General features: G+C 42.1%; 1 protein-coding gene across 5 annotated transcripts in view; it reads left to right on the forward strand.

Annotated features, from left to right (window-relative positions):
- The window catches only part of Cdkal1 (CDKAL1 threonylcarbamoyladenosine tRNA methylthiotransferase), a 553,071-nt gene that overhangs the window by 173,380 nt on the left and 357,306 nt on the right, over nt 1–22,385 (forward strand). For all 5 annotated transcript variants that reach the window (XM_087591039.1, XM_087591037.1, XM_087591038.1 and 2 more), the window contains 1 exon segment: nt 5,332–5,452. In XM_087591039.1, coding sequence (XP_087447165.1) covers nt 5,332–5,452 — 121 coding nt within the window.

Here is a 22,385-nt window from a genome sequence, read left to right on the forward strand (position 1 = left end):
GTCACCTGAGTTTTTGATCTTAGCCATTCTCACTGGTGTGAGGTGAAATCTCAGGGTTGTTTTGATTTGCATTTCCCTTATGACTAAAGATGTTGAACATTTCTTTAGGTGTTTCTCAGCCATTCGGCATTCCTCAGCTGTGAATTCTTTGTTTAGCTCTGAACCCCATTTTTTAATAGGGTTATTTGTTTCCCTGCGGTCTAACTTCTTGAGTTCTTTGTATATTTTGGATATAAGGCCTCTATCTGTTGTAGGATTGGTAAAGATCTTTTCCCAATCTGTTGGTTGCCGTTTTGTCCTAACCACAGTGTCCTTTGCCTTACAGAAGCTTTGCAGTTTTATGAGATCCCATTTGTCGATTCTTGATCTTAGAGCATAAGCCATTGGTGTTTTGTTCAGGAAATTTTTTCCAGTGCCCATGTGTTGCAGATGCTTCCCTAGTTTTTCTTCTATTAGTTTGAGTGTGTCTGGTTTGATGTGGAGGTCCTTGATCCACTTGGACTTAAGCTTTGTACAGGGTGATAAGCATGGATCGATCTGCATTCTTCTACATGTTGCCCTCCAGTTGAACCAGCACCATTTGCTGAAAATGCTATCTTTTTTCCATTGGATGGTTTTGGCTCCTTTGTCAAAAATCAAGTGACCATAGGTGTGTGGGTTCATTTCTGGGTCTTCAATTCTATTCCATTGGTCTATCTGTCTGTCTCTGTACCAGTACCATGTAGTTTTTATCACTATTGCTCTGTAATACTGCTTGAATTCAGGGATAGTGATTCCCCCTGAAGTCCTTTTATTGTTGAGGATAGTTTTAGCTATCCTGGGTTTTTTGTTATTCCAGATGAATTTGCAAATTGTTCTGTCTAACTCTTTGAAGAATTGGATCGGTATTTTGATGGGGATTGCATTGAATCTGTAGATCGCTTTTGGTAAAATGGTCATTTTTACTATATTAATCCTGCCAAGCATGAGCATGGGAGATCTTTCCATCTTCTGAGGTCTTCTTCAATTTCTTTCTTCAGTGTCTTGAAGTTCTTATTGTACAAATCCTTTACTTGCTTGGTTAAAGTCACACCGAGGTACTTTATATTATTTGGGTCTATTATGAAGGGTGTCGTTTCCCTAATTTCTTTCTCGGCTTGTTTCTCTTTTGTATAGAGGAAGGCAACTGATTTATTTGAGTTAATTTTATACCCAGCCACTTTGCTGAAGTTGTTTATCAGCTTTAGTAGTTCTCTGGTGGAACTTTTGGGATCACTTAAATATACTATCATGTCATCTGCAAATAGTGATATTTTGACCTCTTCTTTTCCGATCTGTATCCCTTTGATCTCCTTTTGTTGTCTGATTGCTCTGGCTAGAACTTCAAGAAATATATTGAATAAGTAGGGAGAGAGTGGGCAGCCTTGTCTAGTCCCTGATTTTAGTGGGATTGCTTCAAGTTTCTCTCCATTTAGTTTAATGTTAGCAACTGGTTTGCTGTATATGGCTTTTACTATATTTAGATATGGGCCTTGAATTCCTATTCTTTCCAGGACTTTTATCATGAAGGGGTGTTGAATTTTGTCAAATGCTTTCTCAGCATCTAATGAAATGATCATGTGGTTTTGTTCTTTCAGTTTGTTTATATAATGGATCACGTTGATGGTTTTCCGTATATTCAACCATCCCTGCATGCCTGGGATGAAGCCTACTTGATCATGGTGGATGATTGTTTTGATGTGCTCTTGGATTCGGTTTGCCAGAATTTTATTGAGTGTTTTTGTGTCGATATTCATAAGGGAAATTGGTCTGAAGTTCTCTTTCTTTGTTGGGTCTTTGTGTGGTTTAGGTATAAGAGTAATTGTGGCTTCATAGAAGGAATTCGGTAGTGCTCCATCTGTTTCAATTTTGTGGAATAGTTTGGATAATATTGGTACGAGGTCTTCTATGAAGGTCTGATAGAATTCTGCACTAAACCCGTCTGGACCTGGGCTCTTTTTGGTTGGGAGACCTTTAATGACTGCTTCTATTTCTTTAGGAGTTATGGGGTTGTTTAACTGGTTTATCTGTTCCTGATTTAACTTCGGTACCTGGTATCTGTCTAGGAAATTGTCCATTTCCTGCAGATTTTCAAGTTTTGTTGAATATAGGCTTTTGTAGTAAGATCTGATGATTTTTTGAATTTCCTCTGAATCTCTAGTTATGTCACACTTTTCATTTCTGATTTTGTTAATTTGGACGCACTCTCTGTGTCCTCTCGTTAGTCTGGCTAAGGGTTTATCTATCTTGTTGATTTTCTGAAAGAACCAACTTTTGGTTCTGTTGATTCTTTCTATGGTCCTTTTTGTTTCTACTTGGTTGATATCAGCTCTGAGTTTGATTATTTCCTGCCTTCTACTCCTCCTGGGTGTATTTGCTTCTTTTTGTTCTAGAGCTTTTAGGTGTGCTGTCAAGCTGCTGACATATGCTCTTTCCTGTTTCTTTCTGCAGGCACTCAGCGCTATGAGTTTTCCTCTTAGCACAGCTTTCATTGTGTCCCATAAGTTTGGGTATGTTGTACCTTCATTTTCATTAAATTCTAAAAAGTTTTTAATTTCTACCTTTATTTCTTCCTTGACCAGGTTATCATTGAGTAGAGCATTGTTCAATTTCCACGTATATGTGGGCATTCTTCCCTTATTGTTATTGAAGACCAGTTTTAGGCCATGGTGGTCCGATAGCACGCATGGGATTATTTCTATCTTTCTGTACCTGTTGAGGCCTGTTTTTTGACCAATTATATGGTCAATTTTGGAGAAAGTACCATGAGGAGCTGAGAAGAAGGTATATCCTTTTGCTTTAGGATAGAATGTTCTATAAATATCCGTTAAGTCCATCTGGCTCATGGCTTCTCTTAGTCTGTCTACGTCTCTGTTTAATTTCTGTTTCCATGATCTGTCCATTGATGAGAGTGGGGTGTTGAAATCTCCTACTATTATTGTGTGAGGTGCAATGTGTGTTTTGAGCTTTAGTAAGGTTTCTTTTACATATGTAGTTGCCCTTGTATTTGGGGCATAGATATTTAGGATTGAGAGTTCATCTTGGTGGATTTTTCCTTTGATGAATATGAAGTGTCCTTCCTTATCTTTTTTGATGACTTTTAGTTGAAAATTGATTTTATTTGATATTAGAATGGCTACTCCAGCTTGCTTCTTCTGACCATTTGCTTGGAAAGTTGTTTTCCAGCCTTTCACTCTGAGGTAGTGTCTGTCTTTGTCTCTGAGGTGTGTTTCCTGTAGGCAGCAGAATGCAGGGTCCTCGTTGCGTATCCAGTTTGTTAATCTATGTCTTTTTATTGGGGAGTTGAGGCCATTGATGTTGAGAGATATTAAGGAATAGTGATTACTGCTTCCCGTTATATTCATATTTGGATGTGAGGTTATGTTTGTGTGCTTTTCTTCTCTTTGTTTTGTTGCCAAGACGATTAGTTTCTTGCTTCTTCTAGGGTATAGCTTGCCTCCTTATGTTGGGCTTTACCATTTATTATCCTTTGTAGTGCTGGATTTGTAGAAAGATATTGTGTAAATTTGGTTTTGTCATGGAATATCTTGGTTTCTCCATGTATGTTAATTGAGAGTTTTGCATGATACAGTAACCTGGCCTGGCATTTGTGTTCTCTTAGGGTCTGTATGACATCAGTCCAGGATCTTCTGGCCTTCATAGTTTCTGGCGAGAAGTCTGGTGTGATTCTGATAGGTCTGCCTTCATATGTTACTTGACCTTTTTCCCTTACTGCTTTTAATATTCTTTCTTTATTTTGTGCGTTTGGTGTTTTGAATATTATGTGACGGGAGGCGTTTCTTTTCTGGTCCAATCTATTTGGAGTTCTGTAGGCTTCTTGTATGCCTATGGGTATCTCTCTTTTTAGGTTATGGAAGTTTTTTTTTTTTTTGGTTCTTTTTTTTTTGGAACTGGGGACCGAACCCAGGGCCTTGTGCTTCCTAGGTAAGCGGTCTACCACTGAGCTAAATCCCCAGCCCTGGGAAGTTTTCTTCTATGATTTTGTTGAAGATATTTACTGGTCCTTTGAGTTCGGAGTCTTCACTCTCTTCTATACCTATTATTCTTAGGTTTGATCTTCTCATTGAGTCCTGGATTTCCTGTATGTTTTGGACCAGTAGCTTTTTCCGCTTTACATAATTTTTGACTGTTGAGTCGATGATTTCTATGGAATCTTCTGCTCCTGAGATTTTCTCTTCCATCTTTTGTATTCTGTTGGTGAAGCTTGTATCTACAGCTCCTTGTCTCTTCTTTTGGTTTTCTATATACATGGTTGTTTCCATGTGTTCTTTCTTGATTGCTTCTATTTCCATTTTTAATTCCTTCAACTGTTTGATTGTGTTTTCATGGAATTCTTTCAGGGATTTTTCTGATTCCTCTCTGTGGGCTTCTACTTGTTCTCTAAGGGAGTTCTTCATGTCTTTCTTGAAGTCCTCCAGCATCATGATCAAATATGATTTTGAAACTAGATCTTGCTTTTCTGGTGTGTTTGGATATTCCATGTTTGTTTTCGTGGGAGAATTGGGCTCCGATGATGCCAGGTAGTCTTGGTTTCTGTTGCTTGGGTTCCTGCGCTTGCCTCTCACCATCAGATTATCTCTAGTGTTACTTTGTTCTGCTATTTCTGACAGTAGCTAGACTGTCCTATAAGACTGTGTGTCAGGAGTGCTGTAGACCTGTTTTCCTGTTTTCTTTCAGCCAGTTATGGGGACAAAGTGTTCTGCTTTCGGGCGTGTAGTTTTTCCTCTCTACAGGTCTTCAGCTGTTCCTGTGGGCCTGTGTCTTGAGTTCACCAGGCAGGTCGCTTGTAGCAGAAACGTTGGTCTTACCTGTGGTCCCGAGGCTCACGTTTGCTCGTGGGGTGTTGCTTATGAGCTCTCTGCGGCGGCAGCAACCAGGAAGATCTGTGCCGCCCTTTCCGGGAGCTTCCGTGCACCAGGGTTCCAGATGGCGTTTGGTGTTTTCCTCTGGCGTCTGAGATTTGTGCAGGGTGCAGTCTCTTCTCTTTAAAAATATGTATTTATTTATTTCATGTATATGAATACACTCAAATCCCACTACAGATGGTTGTGAGCCACCATGTGGGTGCTGGGATTTGAACTCAGGACCTCTGGAAGAGCAGTCAGTGCTCTTAACCGCTGAGCCATCAGTCCAGCTTTTGTTGTATTTTTAATGTTTAAATGACCACATCTTTCCTAGGATGCTTTTCTTACCGGAAGAAAAATATCAAATACAATCACGAACATGTTTATTGGAAACAGTTAATGACAGTGAATGTGTGAGGCTAATGTTTGTCTTGTGCTTGATTCAAAGGTCACTCCGTGAGGCTCCTGGGCCAGAAGAAAGAAAGTGGGAAGCGGTTGGGTGGAGCGAGACTGGATTTGCCAAAGATCAGGAAGAATCCGCTGATAGAAATCATATCCATCAACACGGGGTGAGTATCTCTCACTTATTCACGACGCAGGAATTTGGCCTGTGCGCCCTTGACACCTGATGCAGGTGGGTGATGCTTTTTCTGTTGGGAAGACAGTCACACAAAGTGCTAATACTTGTGCATGTAGTTTCTTTTAAGATGTGTCCTGTCTTTAAATTACATGTTTGCTTGTGTCAGGGTTTCACATGTTTGATGTTACTTTTCTCATTTTGGGCAGTACACATGGATTTCATTTCCCAGGTATACACTTCATTAAAAATCTTTTTGAAAGTTCTTAGAAATAACACGAGTCTCCTAGCGCACACCTGCAGTGCCAGACTACGACACTAGGGTCTGAATTGGGAAATCTGTCTGTGCCATAGAGACAGCTCAGGCCAAGGTGAGGGAGATCCGTCTCAGTCCCTCATCCTTCTCCTAGCAAAACCCAAACATGGAGAGTTTCAGACATGACTGACTTGGCATCCCTGACTGCTTCTCTTCTTTCCTTTCTTTCTCTCTTTCTCCCTCTCCCTCCCCCCATGCCCTGTGTGTGTGTGTGTGTATGTGTGTGTGTTTGTGTGTGTGTGTGAGTGTGTGTGTGTTTGTGTGTGTGTTTGTGTGTGTGTGTGTGAGTGTGTGTGTTTGTGTGTGTGTGAGTGTGTGTGTTTGTGTGTGTGTGAGTGTTTGTGTGTGTGTGTTTGTGAGTCTATGTGTGTTTGTGTGTGTGTGTGTGTCTCTTTATCTGTCTGTGTGCACCTACATGACATGCCTGTACAGGTCAGAGATTCTGGGAGAGATCGCCCCAAAAACTAAACAATAGCTCTCTGTTGTTTCGAACAATTCTTCAGACATCCCATGGGAATATTAAATGCTCCTTTAGTTACCTCTTTTTGGTCTGAGGTCCTCTCAAGCTATCCCCCTTGTCTGCTACTTCTGTTTTCTTTGCTCTCTGTCCTTGGGCTTGTGTTCTTTTAATTAGACTCCACGTTAAAGCCTTGGTCTTCCTGGGAAGACTGAAGGCTTACATTCCTCAAGTCCAGGATTTCCTCTCCACCCCAGGCTTGACTGCTGCTGCTGCTTTCTTCCTGCCCTCCCCATTGCGGGTCTTGCTCTGCTCCTTGGTAAGCTCCAGGTAGCTGCATTCCTGCTGTGTGCTGGCCCACCCCGCTGCCAGCCAGCTCCTCTCCAGTCTTCCCTGTGCCTGCTTCACCCTCATACTGCTGCTGTAGTCCACAGAAGGTGGAAGAGATTTTTGGGTTTTCATTAGCTTCCCTGTGGTTGGCAATTAACCAACTGGGAAATGTTTTGTGGAACCAATTTCTGGCTTTTAGTATTGAGGGTGCGGGGGCTTGGACAGAAACTCAGAACCCTCAGTAAAGTAGCATTTGACAGCCGCAGTGACTGCATGAGCCTCTTACCAGCACAACGCTGTTAGCTTCCTTCATCTCAGCTATTGCTTTTCCCTCAGACTCAGAGAGCTGCTGCTGCTGCTGCTTCCTCCCCCCTTCCCTTCTTTCTCCCTCTCCTTTTCTCTCCCCCGCCCCCTTGTGAGTGTGTGTGTACGTGTGTGTGTGTGTGTGTGTGTCTGTCTGTCTGTCTGTCTGTCTCTCTGTCTGCCTGTCTGCCTGCCTGTCTGTCTGTCTGTCTGTGTGCACGTACATGACATGCCTGTACAGGTCAGAGATTAGTGCTGGGTATCTGCTTCATTTACTCCTACCTTATTTTTGGTCATGGAACTTGGTGCTCAGCAGTTCAGTTCTACTGAGTAGCTGGTGAGTAAGGTCAGACATCCCGTGTCTCTGTATTTCAGTGCTGGGGTCGGAAGATTATGCCTCCAGTTTTAAGTAAGGTCAGGCATCAGATACGGGTCCTTACATTCTCATGTCAAACTCTTACCTAGTGAGTCATCTTCCTAGCCCCTGAATGTTTCATTCTAAAGTCAGTGCAATTTTGCCACATATTAGTCATTCTAAAACTCTTAAGTATTTTGCATTACAACTTGGTTTCAGCCGACAAAACTAGCATCATGTTAAAGTTTCTCTCCTATGTGAGCTGCACTTTTCCCCTGTGGATTAGTTCTTGTGTGAAGCTCAGCAGGTATTTGCAGTCGCTCCCAGTCTTGTCCCTCACATCACTGAATATAGACTTGACCCTTGGAAATAAGTAAGCAAGTACGTTTTTGATGTTAAGTCACTTCATATTATCTAAAATCGCAGTAGGCCTTGTGAGACGTGACTCGCCATTACTTTGCTGAGCCGGGTGCTTGCTGTCTTATCGCTTCTCTCCCATGGAAACTGCCCATGAGTGTCGTTCCACACTATCACCATGTAATGTCTTTGTTTGGGTTTCAGTCCTTAACCCTTATTGCTTGTGGAGCCAATGCTTTTTTGAAAAACTTAACTTGAAAATACTTTTAAATGGTTATGCTCATAATAATCATTCTCCTTATCAAAGTCCAAAAAACTCAGTGTTTTGTTGCAAACTAAATCTGGTATTAGACCATCATATATGTGCTTCATTAAGAAGACAGCCCCATTTGGTTCATGATGTGCTTTGCCAGATTACCATTTGAATGTATAGAGCTGATTCTCTGTTAATGTTAACTTCAGAAATTTCAAAACAGGGCTTGTGACATGGTTCAGTAGTTCCAAGTTTTCCTCCTAGAACCTGTGTCAGCGTGTCAGGAATTTACACACTTGTAGAACCTGTGTCAGCGTGTCAGGAGTTTACACACTTGTAGAACTCTAGCTCCAGGGCTTCTGAACCTCTATTCTCCGAGGGCCTCAGTACTCATGCCTTCACAGATGCATATGTATATCCGTAATTTAAAAATATATCAACGGAGTGTATTAGTTGCTTTTTGCCAAGGAACAAGTTGAACAGTTCAGGTCAAGTTGAATTTTTTATAAACTAGGGGGTTATTAACTTGAAAACTATATACATAACAGCTTTACTCAAAGTGTTTTAGTATTTTCATAATAAAGATCTAGAAAGAATCTTTTATTTAAAATATTTTGTACAATTTCTTTTGTAAGTTTATCTTCTGGGAATTGTTTCTGTTTATTGTATTAAATGTGTGAATTATAGGCCAAGCAATTATTTACTCCATTTTTTCTTTTATTAATTTTTCATTTGTGAGACCTTCATATCTACTAAATCTCCAATGAATATGTGTGTGTATGTGTGTGTGTGTATGTGCATGTGTATGTGTGTATGTCTCTGTGTGTGTATGTGTGCGTGTATGTGCATGTATATGTGTGTATGTCTGTGTGTGTGTGCTTATGTGTGTTTGTATGTGTGTGTATGTGTGTGTGTATGCACATAATGAAGCACAACCATATCTGCCTTTCATTTCTCATCTCTAACTCTTTCTACCTTACAACATGATCCCTTCCTAATTTCCAGTCCTCTTTCTTTTTGATGGCCTACCAAGTCCAGTCATTGCTGTCCCTAAGCGTATAGATGTGGGGCATCCAGTAAAGCATGTGCCATCTCCCAGTGGTCACACAGTCTGAAAAGCATGATACTTCCTGTCCCAGCATCTCGCAGCCGTGATGAGCTCCTTGGTAAGGGTGTGATCCGGAGAGCACACCACCAGTCCGTGCAGGTGTTTGCTTAGGTCTTGTCCAGACGACTGTAGCTGGCACCACTCCTGTGCACAATGGCCTGGTCAAGCCTGCAAATTAACATTTTACAGAACTTTTCCCAGTCAATCTTGCTCTTACATTATTTCTGCCTCTTGTGATACTTGCTGAGTCTTGGGCATGAGGTATAGTTGTGGTGGTGAGGGTGAAGTGGGAGCGATGTCCTAATTAGGGTTGAACACTCAGTTTCTTACTCTTTGAGCAGCTATGCATCTTAGCATTAACTGCTGCCCATTGGGTGGTGAGTTAGGGGAGGATTCTCTGACCAAAGTAGAGAGTAGCAAGGTCTATTGGCATAAAGACCAATGTGTAGAAAGCAATTTGACAACATTACCACTTAGTAAAATATTTATAGCAGATTCTACCCAAGGACTTATGACTTCCCCAGCAATGAGTTTTGACCAGGATTTCAGTACCAGGCACGAAGTTACTGCCTTGTAGCCGACTTCAGCCCCAATCAGAATGCAGTTATTTACCCAAGAAGAGTCATGTCACAGATGCACCAGCACGGGAACCTTGTCTATCAGTTCAGTGATGTAGCACGAAGGGTCCAGGTCTAGGTAAGAAAATTCGTGCTTTTTTATTTCCCCAACAGCCTGCACAACATCTTCTGGTGCTGAAAGAATGCTAGCAAGGCAATAACTTTGTGTTCAGTTTGAGTTTGATTTCTGTGTGTCTTCCAGCCAAATTGTGTAGTTACGCCATTAGCAATAGGGTCTTCCCATGTGCCTTTGTGGATATCTAGGGCATTGGCAATTAGCTGTGTTGTTTTGGACCTCTGGGGCCTCCCTGGCCAGCAACTCATAGGGATGTGTCCTGTGTCTGGCCCTGTGCATTTTATTAAATAACCTATTCCCTCCATGCAAGGTAATACTGTTTGAATGCTCTCATTGTATTTTATTTTTAAAATATTCTTTTTTTGAGTGAACTATTTAAGATTAGTGGTCATTTATCCAGTATGGCTAGCATTTGTAGACTCTCTTCCATGTGTCAAAGTTTCTGAATAGAGTAAATTAGTGTGAAGAGGTCCATCCTTGTGTAGTAGGGCAGTAAAACAGTACCATGGACATTACCAAGAAAATGCAGTAAGAATAAAGTAATAATAATTTCTGATGCGCATTCAGTGTACCTCAGGTACTTCACGTGGTTTACGAAGTCTACAGTCTTCCCATCATCTAGTCTCACAATAAATAGCCATACGATATTTTTTGTGCAGATGACAAGCTAAGAAAATTAGGTCACTTGCCTTCATAGAGTTGTCCCCATAGGGTGGGACTGGGGTGAGTCTTGCCCATAACTCTTTTTTTTTTTTGTTTTTGTTTTTGTTTTTGTTTTTACGTTGCTTTTTTTAATTTTTTTTATTAACTTGAGTATTTCTTATATACATTTCAAGTGTTATTCCCTTTCCCGGTCTCCGGGCAAACATCCCCCTCCCCCCTCCCCTTCCTTATGGGTGTCCCCCTCCCAACCCTCCCCCCATTGCAGCCCTCCCCCCATAGTCTAGTTCACTGGGGGTTCAGTCTTAGCAGGACCCAGGGCTTCCCCTTCCACTGGTGCTCTTACTAGGATATTCATTGCTACCTATGGGGTCAGAGTCCAGGGTCAGTCCATGTATAGTATTTAGGTAGTGGCTTAGTCCCTGGAAGCTCTGGTTGCTTGACATTGTTGTACTTTTGGGGTCTCGAGCCCCTTCAAGCTCTTCCAGTTCTTTCTCTGATTCCTTCAACGGGGGACCTATTCTCAGTTCAGTGGTTTGCTGCTGGCATTCGCCTCTGTATTTGCTGTATTCTGGCTGTGTCTCTCAGGAGCGATCTACATCCGGCTCCTGTCGGTCTGCACTTCTTTGCTTCATCCATCTTGTCTAATTGGGTGGCTGTATATGTATGGGCCACATTTGGGGCAGGCTCTGAATGCGTGTTCCTTCAGTCTCTGTTTTAATCTTTGCCTCTCCCTTCCCAGCCAAGGGTATTCTTTTTCCTCATTTAAAGAAGGAGTGAAGCATTCACATTTTGATCATCCATCTTGAGTTTCGTTTGTTCTAGGGATCTAGGGTAATTCAAGCATTTGGGCTAATAGCCACTTATCAATGAGTGCATACCATGTATGTCTTTCTGTGATTGGGTTAGCTCACTCAGGATGATATTTTCCAGTTCCAACCATTTGCCTACGAATTTCATAAACTCGTTGTTTTTGATAGCTGAGTAATATTCCATTGTGTAGATGTACCACATTTTCTGTATCCATTCCTCTGTTGAAGGGCATCTGGGTTCTTTCCATTTTCTGGCTATTATAAATAAGGCTGCGATGAACATAGTGGAGCACGTGTCTCTTTTATATGTTGAGGCATCTTTTGGGTATATGCCCAAGAGAGGTATAGCTGGATCCTCAGGCAGTTCAATGTCCAATTTTCTGAGGAACCTCCAGACTGATTTCCAGAATGGTTTTACCAGTCTGCAATCCCACCAACAATGGAGGAGTGTTCCTCTTTCTCCACATCCTCGCCAGCATCTGCTGTCACCTGAGTTTTTGATCTTAGCCATTCTCACTGGTGTGAGGTGAAATCTCAGGGTTGTTTTGATTTGCATTTCCCTTATGACTAAAGATGTTGAACATTTCTTTAGGTGTTTCTCAGCCATTCGGCATTCCTCAGCTGTGAATTCTTTGTTTAGCTCTGAACCCCATTTTTTAATAGGGTTATTTGTTTCCCTGCGGTCTAACTTCTTGAGTTCTTTGTATATTTTGGATATAAGGCCTCTATCTGTTGTAGGATTGGTAAAGATCTTTTCCCAATCTGTTGGTTGCCGTTTTGTCCTAACCACAGTGTCCTTTGCCTTACAGAAGCTTTGCAGTTTTATGAGATCCCATTTGTCAATTCTTGATCTTAGAGCATAAGCCATTGGTGTTTTGTTCAGGAAATTTTTTCCAGTGCCCATGTGTTCCAGATGCTTCCCTAGTTTTTCTTCTATTAGTTTGAGTGTGTCTGGTTTGATGTGGAGGTCCTTGATCCACTTGGACTTAAGCTTTGTACACGGTGATAAGGATGGATCGATCTGCATTCTTCTACATGTTGCCCTCCAGTTGAACCAGCACCATTTGCTGAAAATGCTATCTTTTTTCCATTGGATGGTTTTGGCTCCTTTGTCAAAAATCAAGTGACCATAGGTGTGTGGGTTCATTTCTGGGTCTTCAATTCTATTCCATTGGTCTATCTGTCTGTCTCTGTACCAATACCAAGCAGTTTTTATCACTATTGCTCTGTAATACTGCTTGAGTTCAGGGATAGTGATTCCCCCTGAAGTCCTTTTATTGTTGAGGATAGCTTTAGCTATCCTGGGTTTTTTGTTATTCCAGATGAATTTGCAAATTGTTCTGTCTAACTCTTTGAAGAATTGGATTGGTATTTTGATGGGGATTGCATTGAATCTGTAGATTGCTTTTGGTAAAATGGCCATTTTTACTAAATTAATCCTGCCAATCCATGAGCATGGGAGATCTTTCCATCTTCTGAGGTCTTCTTCAATTTCTTTCCTCAGTGTCTTGAAGTTCTTATTGTACAGATCTTTTACTTGCTTGGTTAAAGTCACACCGAGGTACTTTATATTATTTGGGTCTATTATGAAGGGTGTCGTTTCCCTAATTTCTTTCTCGGCTTGTTTCTCTTTTGTATAGAGGAAGGCAACTGATTTATTTGAGTTAATTTTATACCCAGCCACTTTGCTGAAGTTGTTTATCAGCTTTAGTAGTTCTCTGGTGGAACTTTTGGGATCACTTAAATATACTATCATGTCATCTGCAAATAGTGATATTTTGACCTCTTCTTTTCCGATCTGTATCCCCTTGATCTCCTTTTGTTGTCTGATTGCTCTGGCTAGAACTTCAAGAACTATATTGAATAAGTAGGGAGAGAGCGGGCAGCCTTGTCTAGTCCCTGATTTTAGTGGGATTGCTTCAAGTTTCTCTCCATTTAGTTTAATGTTAGCAACTGGTTTGCTGTATATGGCTTTTACTATGTTTAGGTATGGGTCTTGAATTCGTATTCTTTCCAGGACTTTTATCATGAAGGGGTGTTGAATTTTGTCAAATGCTTTCTCAGCATCTAATGAAATAATCATGTGGTTCTGTTCTTTCAGTTTGTTTATATAATGGATCACGTTGATGGTTTTCCGTATATTAAACCATCCCTGCATGCCTGGGATGAAGCCTACTTGATCATGGTGGATGATTGTTTTGATGTGCTCTTGAATTCGGTTTGCCAGAATTTTATTGAGTATTTTTGCATCGATATTCATAAGGGAAATTGGTCTGAAGTTCTCTTTCTTTGTTGTGTCTTTGTGTGGTTTAGGTATAAGAGTAATTGTGGCTTCGTAGAAGGAATTTGGTAATGCTCCATCTGTTTCAATTTTGTGGAATAGTTTGGATAATATTGGTATGAGGTCTTCTATGAAGGTTTGATAGAATTCTGCACTAAACCCGTCTGGACCTGGGCTCTTTTTGGTTGGGAGACCTTTAATGACTGCTTCTATTTCCTTAGGAGTTATGGGGTTGTTTAACTGGTTTATCTGTTCCTGATTTAACTTCGATACCTGGTATCTGTTTAGGAAATTGTCCATTTCCTGAAGATTTTCAAGTTTTTTGAATATAGGTTTTTATAGTAAGATCTGATGATTTTTTGAATTTCCTCTGAATCTGTAGTTATGTCTCCCTTTTCATTTCTGATTTTGTTAATTTGGACGCACTCTCTGTGTCCTCTCGTTAGTCTGGCTAAGGGTTTATCTATCTTGTTGATTTTCTGAAAGAACCAACTTTTGGTTCTGTTGATTCTTTCTATGGTCCTTTTTGTTTCTACTTGGTTGATATCAGCTCTGAGTTTGATTATTTCCTGCCTTCTACTCCTCCTGGGTGTATTTGCTTCTTTTTGTTCTAGAGCTTTTAGGTGTGCTGTCAAGCTGCTGACATATGCTCTTTCCTGTTTCTTTCTGCAGGCACTCAGCGCTATGAGTTTTCCTCTTAGCACAGCTTTCATTGTGTCCCATAAGTTTGGGTATGTTGTATCTTCATTTTCATTAAATTCTAAAATTTTTTTAATTTCTTTCTTTATTTCTTCCTTGACCAGGTTATCATTGAGTAGAGCATTGTTCAATTTCCACGTATATGTGGGCATTCTTCCCTTATTGTTATTGAAGACCAGTTTTAGGCCATGGTGGTCCGATAGCACGCATGGGATTATTTCTATCTTTCTGTACCTGTTGAGGCCTGTTTTTTGACCAATTATATGGTCAATTTTGGAGAAAGTACCATGAGGAGCTGAGAAGAAGGTATATCCTTTTGCTGTAGGATAGAATGTTCTATAAAAATTCGTTAAGTCCATTTGGCTCATGACTTCTCTTAGTCTGTCGACATCACTGTTTAATTTCTGTTTCCATGATCTGTCCATTGATGAGAGTGGTGTGTTGAAATCTCCCACTATTATTGTGTGAGGTGCAATGTGTGCTTTGAGCTTTAGTAAGGTTTCTTTTACGTATGTAGGTGCCCTTGTATTTGGGGCATAGATATTTAGGATTGAGAGTTCATCTTGGTGGATTTTTCCTTTGATGAATATGAAGTGTCCTTCCTTATCTTTTTTGATGACTTTTAGTTGGAAATTGATTTTATTTGATATTAGAATGGCTACTCCAGCTTGCTTCTTCTGACCATTTGCTTGGAAAGTTGTTTTCCAGCCTTTCACTCTGAGGTAGTGTCTGTCTTTGTCTCTGAGGTGTGTTTCCTGTAGGCAGCAGAATGCAGGGTCCTCGTTGTGTATCCAGTTTGTTAATCTATGTCTTTTTATTGGGGAGTTGAGGCCATTGATATTGAGAGATATTAAGGAATAGTGATTATTGCTTCCCGTTATATTCATATTTGGATGTGAGGTTATGTTTGTGTGCTTTCATTCTCTTTGTTTTGTTGCCAAGACGATTAGTTTCTTGCTTCTTCTAGGGTATAGCTTGCCTCCTTATGTTGGGCTTTACCATTTATTATCCTTTGTAGTGCTGGATTTGTGGAAAGATATTGTGTAAATTTGGTTTTGTCATGGAATATCTTGGTTTCTCCATCAATGTTAATTGAGAGTTTTGCTGGATACAGTAACCTGGCCTGGCATTTGTGTTCTCTTAGGGTCTGTATGACATCAGTCCAGGATCTTCTGGCCTTCATAGTTTCTGGCGAGAAGTCTGGTGTGATTCTGATAGGTCTCCCTTTATATGTTACTTGACCTTTTTCCCTTACTGCTTTTAATATTCTTTCTTTAGTTTGTGCGTTTGGTGTTTTGACTATTATGTGACGGGAGGTGTTTCTTTTCTGGTCCAATCTATTTGGAGTTCTGTAGGCTTCTTGTATGCCTATGGGTATCTCTTTTTTTAGGTTAGGGAAGTTTTCTTCTATGATTTTGTTGAAGATATTTACTGGTCCTTTGAGCTGGGAGTCTTCACTCTCTTCTATACCTATTATCCTTAGGTTTGATCTTCTCATTGAGTCCTGGATTTCCTGTATGTTTTGGACCAGTAGCTTTTTCCGCTTTACATTATCTTTGACAGTTGAGTCAATGATTTCTATGGAATCTTCTGCTCCCGAGATTCTCTCTTCCATCTCTTGTATTCTGTTGGTGAAGCTTGTATCTACAGCTCCTTGTCTCTTCTTTTGGTTTTCTATATCCAGGGTTGTTTCCATGTGTTCTTTCTTGATTGCTTCTATTTCCATTTTTAATTCCTTCAACTGTTTGATTGTGTTTTCCTGGAATTCTTTCAGGGATTTTTGTGTCTCCTCTCTATGGGCTTCTACTTGTTTATTTATGTTTTCCTGGAATTCTTTCAGGGATTTTTGTGTCTCCTCTCTATGGGCTTCTCCTTGTTTATTTATGTTTTCGTGGAATTCTTTCAGGCATTTTTGCGATTCTTTCAGGCATTTTTGCGATTCCTCTCTGTAGGCTTCTACTTGTTCTCTAAGGGAGTTCTTCATGTCTTTCTTGAAGTCCTCCAGCATCATGATCAAAAATGATTTTGGAACTAGATCTTGCTTTTCTGGTGTGTTTGGATATTCCATGTTTGTTTTGATGGGAGAATTGGGCTCCGATGGTGCCATGTAGTCTTGGTTTCTGTTGCTTGGGTTCCTGTGCTTGCCTCTCGCCATCAGATTATCTCTAGTGTTACTTTGTTCTGCTATTTCTGACAGTGGCTAGACTGTCCTATAAGCCTGTGTGTCAGGAGTGCTGTAGACCTGTTTTCCTCTCTTTCAGTCAGTTATGGGGACAGAGTGTTCTGCTTTCCGGCGTGTGGTTTTTCCTCTCTACAGGTCTTCAGCTGTTCCTGTGGGCCTGTGTCTTGAGTTCACTAGGCAGCTTTCTTGCAGCAGAAAAGTTGGTCTTACCTGTGGTCCCAAGGCTCAAGTTCGCTTGTGGGGTGCTACCCACGGGCTCTCTGCGGCGGCAGCAACCAGGAAGACCTGTGCCGCCGTTTCCGGGAGGTTCAGTGCACCAGGGTTCCAGATGGTCTTTGGCTTTTTCCTCTGGCGTCCGAGATGTGTGTGCAGAGAGCAGTCTCTTCTGGTTTCCCAGGCTTGTCTGCCTCTCTGAAGGTTCAGCTCTCCCTCCCATGGGATTTGGGTGCAGAGAACTGTGTATCTGGTCTGTTTACTTCTGGTTCTGGTGGTGTCTCAGGCACAGGGGTCCTGCCGCTCCTGGGCCCTCCCCCACGGGAGCCCAGAGGCTTTATACAGTTTCCTCTTGGGCCAGGGATGTGGGCAGGGGTGAGCAGTGTTGGTGGTCTCTTCTGCTCTGCAGCCTCAGGAGTGCCCACCTGACCAGGTGGTTGAGTCTCTCTCTCACAGGGTCTGGGGGCAGAGAGCTGCTGCGGGCCGGGATCCTCGGGTGTGGGACTTCCCTTGCCCATAACTCTTTGCAGATGCATGTGTGGGTTCAGAGGAATAAGGTTTCATGTCTGATATGGCCGGCTGAGCTTTCTCTATCAGACTGGAATAATGAGAAGGGCTGCTGCAGGGGAAAATGAATCTGGACAAATTCACACAAGGATGTACTTGGTTTCACTTGCTGAGCACAGACCTGCTTGCTTAAACCCTTTGAACCTATTATCTTACCCTGCAGGAGGGGGATGTCTAGCAGGCCTTAGTAAGTCAGGAAGTGCGGGCAGGGAGGTTCTAGAGGTTTTGGGTGCTTGGCCACCATGCCCACTGGAGACCCATCTTGTTCTTTTGCCTGTGGTTCCCTTGACAAAGTTCACTCTGTGTGTGTCTTCTCTTGTCTCCTTCCCTTCACTCGTCTCACTTTTAAGTGATGACTTTGACCCGGTAGGATAATCAGGACAGTTTGTATGTCAGTGCCAGTTCATTGTCCACTTTACCTCCACTGCAGTTTGAATTCCACCTGCCTTGCTGTGTTGAAGAGGTGAGCATGTACATCCGATTGCAGAGACATTTCTGCGCGGTACAGGAAGTATGAGGGACAGGTATAGGAAGACAGGAAAGATGAAGTACAAGGGCAGCAGACAAGTTGTCTGTGCCTTGTGTCAGTGTCCAGTTGTCTGAACAGTCTAGCATACTTCAGAACGGTGAGGTGGATGGTCTTATGTGTGAAGAGTGTGACTGCCCAGGGTGAGAAATGCCAGTCACTTCACTTGCTAGAGACAGGGAAACTGCTGAAGTGAGGAGCAGCTCTGAGGCAAACACCGAGATTATTTTCCTGCCAGCAGTTTGTAACGTGGGCTGGTGTGGGAGGGTGGAGAGATTCAGGGAGAATGCTCGAGAGGAAGGTTGGCTGGGGGGATATTGGAGCACACCTGTAATCTCGACTGATGGGAGGCTGTCAGAGGCTGATTACAGTGAGTTCATGGCAAAAGGGTTCCAGAGTAAGACTCATTCTGAGGGAGAGGGGGAGAAGGGGGAGGAGGGGAGAGGGAGAAGGAGGGGGAGGGGGAGAGGGAGAAGGATGTGTTGGGGTGTGGGGATGTAATTCAGTTAGTGGGGTAATTTCTTACTATGCCTGGGGCCCTCCTAGTTCTCATGTGTGCATGTGAGTACACACACACACACACACACACACACACACACACACACACACACGGCTCATAGACACATATGAACCATTTCTATACTCTGTGAAAATGTGAGACTTCTTTAGAAACCAGTAAGGTTTGCTACGGGAGGTTACTCAGCTACTGACTAAGCTTGTGTATAGGGAGTAGAAGATCTCCCTTTCTTTCTCTCTCTCTCTTCCTCTTTTGTTCTCTTTCTCTCTTGTTCTTGTTTTTGTTTCTTTGAATCTGAGTTTGTTTAGAAGCAGAGGATCAGGTTTTCGAGACAGTAGTGTGCCAACTGCATATGGTACCATGAGCACTGATGGAGAGTCAGTCCTGGTAAGGAAGGACACGAGGTTTCCAGAAACAAGAGTTAAGGAGGACAGGGCTGTGAAATCCCAGTTGTTTTTTCTATCAGTTTCTTTACTGACTTGGATGGGAGAAAGCAGGTCTAGTGCTTCATGTGACTAGGCCACGTGAAGGACGGAGTATGCCAGTTGGGCTCATCTTTCAAATATTTTATTAACATATGTTAGTTATGTATAGTAATGGGTGTTACTATAGCATGTTTATATATGTGTGTATATATTCATGCCCGTTACCTTCTCTTATTCCTTTCCCTAGTTAGCCTCTACATTCATGCTGTGTGTGTGTGTGTGTGTGTGTGTGTGTGTGTGTGTGACCACATACGTTTCATTATTGTCTTTTATAGGAAGTGCGTGAGGGAACTTGGTCTCAGGAGTGCTTTATCAGTGGCTCCCCCTATTGTAAGCATGATCCTCTAAGGACTGTAGCCATCATATTCATCACAGCCACTGTGAACACTTGAGATTGAAGCATTGATTAATATTCTTTCATAGAAAGGGTAGGGTAGCGCCATTCCAACTACAGTTCTGGGCTCGATCTCCTTCCCAGTCCGCCAGATGTAATTCTTCCCTACTTGCATGTGGCCCTGTGGTACTCACTATGTAAAAGGGGAATGGACCTGAGGACAAGGACTCTGCATGGCTGTGGAGAAGTTATCATCCATGCTGCGGTAGTTTGTCGCTGGTTTGGTGTTACTCATGTTCCTGTAAGTGAATCCTCCAACATGTTCTAAGTGAGCCTAAAGCTCATAGTTCCTCATTGTACTTTGTTTTGTCCTTGGTGCCCTACAAAGGGCCAGTAGTCATTTCTCATATGTTCCCATAGAAGGCTCTCCCAGTGGTGCCACAGAATTTTGCTAGGGGTCCGTTGAGTAATACCTTTGCTTTCCTAGCAGTGGGAGTGGGGTGCAGAGGCAAAGATAGTAGGGTGTTGTACATGGGACATAAAGTAGGAAGTCGGACACTGGAAAATGAAGGCAGGCTGTGTCCTGCTCGCCGTTTCTTTGATTGGTAAGGTTGTCATCGTTGGCAGTCTTCATCTTCCTCAGGGAGGAGTTGACTGCTGCCTCAGGGCCAGTGAGGGTAGTGCCATCTGCACGGCTGTCAGGTCATCCTAGGCTGGAGGCTCCAAGCCACTCCTCCATCAAACACAGCTCAGAAAATGCTACTTGGCCTCCAGGTACCTGATGCTTTTTCTTTCATTATTTATCTTGTCCCAGTAGTTTTCATCAGTCAGGTATAAGAAAGGTTGTAGTTGGAGACCACTGAGGGGAATTTAGTTTTCTTTGAGAGTCCATAATTGGAGTTATTACCATTTATAAATGTATCTGTTACTCCCCATTTCTCCCCCTGTAAGCAGCCGAGCTTCAGGAAAACATTCTAACTTAGATGTTTTCAGTCTTTGGAGTGTCTGCCCCATAGCAGGCTCTTTCACAGCCCTTGATATCTAACCTCTCATAAATACATGAATGAAAGACAGTGGTTACAGTCATCCTACATAACTGAAATTATTTTTACAGAAGCAGTAACTAACTGCTAGTGCTTCTGAGTCTGTGGTTTAAAACATAGGCATCATTAGTGGTGATACTCACAGTACACTTGGAAATATAATTGTTTCATGCTTATGACATCAGATTGTAGAACACAGAGACAAACTTCTCCCAAGTCACCTATAAAACTGACATCATGGAAATATACAGCTACAAGTGGAGTATCTAAGATTCTGCCTTTGGGGAAATGCCTCAGCTCTCTTCCGTCTGCTGAGGTCACAAGCAATGATTCCTCAGGTCTCTGACTTTAAGGGGTCATTGGAGTCTCAGAAGTCCTCTTCCTTTCCCTGTCTGCCACATGCAGAAGCATCAAGGACTAATAGAATGGGCTGCATCTCCTTGGCCTCTGTCCGTCCTCTAACACCTTTGTCATGAGCACGGTACAATGCAAAGCTCCATTGCTGTCTCTTTATGTTATGTTAATTGAGGCTTCTGCAAATAACATTGTATACATAGAGTGTTTTGAGCTTCATTAGAAATATGGTAGCCAGGTGTGATGACTGCCTCTGATTTCAGCAATAGGCAGGTGGATCATTGTAAGATTACAGCCAGTCTGGTCTACACAGTTTCAGGTCAGTGAAAACTACGTAGCAAAACTGTACCTCAAAAATAACAAACCTTAAAACAAAACATCAGATAATGTTAAAGGTGGGGAGGGAGGAGTAAAAGTTCTCCCAATGATGGTGGACCATGCATGTAATCACAACACTTGGGTTGAGGCAGGACGAGTGTGTTTGAGGCCAACCTGGTCTGCAAAATGAGACCCTGCCTTAAAACGTCTCTACACTCAAACTTGCAGAGGCTTTCTTCAACAGGCATACTCACACTTACGCTAGGTTCATTCATTTTACAAATTTTGGGAATGTGCATGTGCTGGTTAGATCCTCATCAGTTTGACACACACTAGTGTCATCTGGGAAGAGGAAACCTCAAGGAATTGCCTTTGTTGCATTGGCCATAGGTAAGCCTGTGGCGCATGCTCTTGATTAGTGATTGGCACAGTGATGTCCACAGGTAAGCCTGTGGCGCATGCTCTTGATTAGTGATTGGCACAGTGATGTCCAGTCCATCAGAGGCATTGCCAGTGCTGAGCACGTGGCCCGGGTTGTATAAGAAAGTCAGCTGATGTATCTATTTCTGAGGAAACAGGGTTTGTTTGTGTCCTATGTATCAATTCCTGCCTCCACATTCCTCCCTTGATTTTCTGCCTTGGATTCCTTGCCTAGGCTTCCCTAGGTGATGGAGTATGACACGGGAGTAAGCCAAGTAAACCCTTTTGTACTTCAAGTGGCTTTGGAATGTTTTATCACAGCAACAGAGAGCAAACCAAGACAACTATGTATTTTAGTATACTCAAATGAATTTCTTGGATACTTACTTTATATGTAGTATGCTGTCAAGAACCAAAAATACTTACTTAGCTGTCAAGAATCAAAGACTCATTTACTTTATTTTATTCATGCTAGACCATTGTGTAGATATTTTGATTAAATGAATCAGGCCTTACTCGGAATCTGATTGCTTTACATTCTTTACTCTTGGTGCTATGCTTTGAGACAACTCGTTGAAGATCTTGTTCCCTTTGTCCAGTGGGGTAATGTCTGAAGACCAAATAATTGACAAAAAGTGCTCAGTAATTTCTGAGTTACTCAGCAATATAAGTAACATGGCTAAACGTTTCCTGTTTAAGAAAATTAAAATACTGGTATTTACATAATTTCTGCCTCTTGTGCTCTTTCTCCAGTTCCTCCTGTATCCCACCCCTTCTCAAACCATGACTGTTTCTTTTTAAATTATTGATGTTACAAATATAAATGTAACACTTAATTTTCTATGTTTTTAACAATACATTGAGTGCTAATGGTTGAAATTCAACCTGAGCTAATTTTTTAGTGTCTCCCTCCCTCCCTTCCTCCCTCTCTCCCTCCGTCCCTCCCTCCCTCCCTCCCTCCCTCCTTCCTTCCTTCCCTCTCACCTTCTCACTCTCCTAACTTCCTGTTCTTTCCTCTTTCTTTCCCTTCTGTATTTCATTCTCTTCTCCCTTTTTTCGTCTTCTTTGCCCCACCCCCAACTCTCATTCTTCTCTCATTTCCCCCATTAGGTTAGGACAAGTCCCAGAGCAGACTGTGCAGTGAGACCACCCCTAGGCGGGCACCGTCCAGCTCTTCTTGTAACTGCAATGAGGCTCTCTCCTTGTGTCTTTTGGTATGACTGACTCAAATCTTGCAGGGAATGATCACTTAAGCCAGTCCAGACAGTGTAGGATGTAAGGACAATATGGTTTTCAGCAAAACCAGTCCAGGGACCAAGGCATGATCTGTTCCTTAAAGATC

The sequence above is a fragment of the Rattus norvegicus genome, chromosome 17 (genome assembly GCF_021556685.1).
Source record: "Rattus norvegicus strain SHRSP/BbbUtx chromosome 17, alternate assembly SHRSP_T2T, whole genome shotgun sequence".
NCBI lineage: Eukaryota > Metazoa > Chordata > Mammalia > Rodentia > Muridae > Rattus > Rattus norvegicus.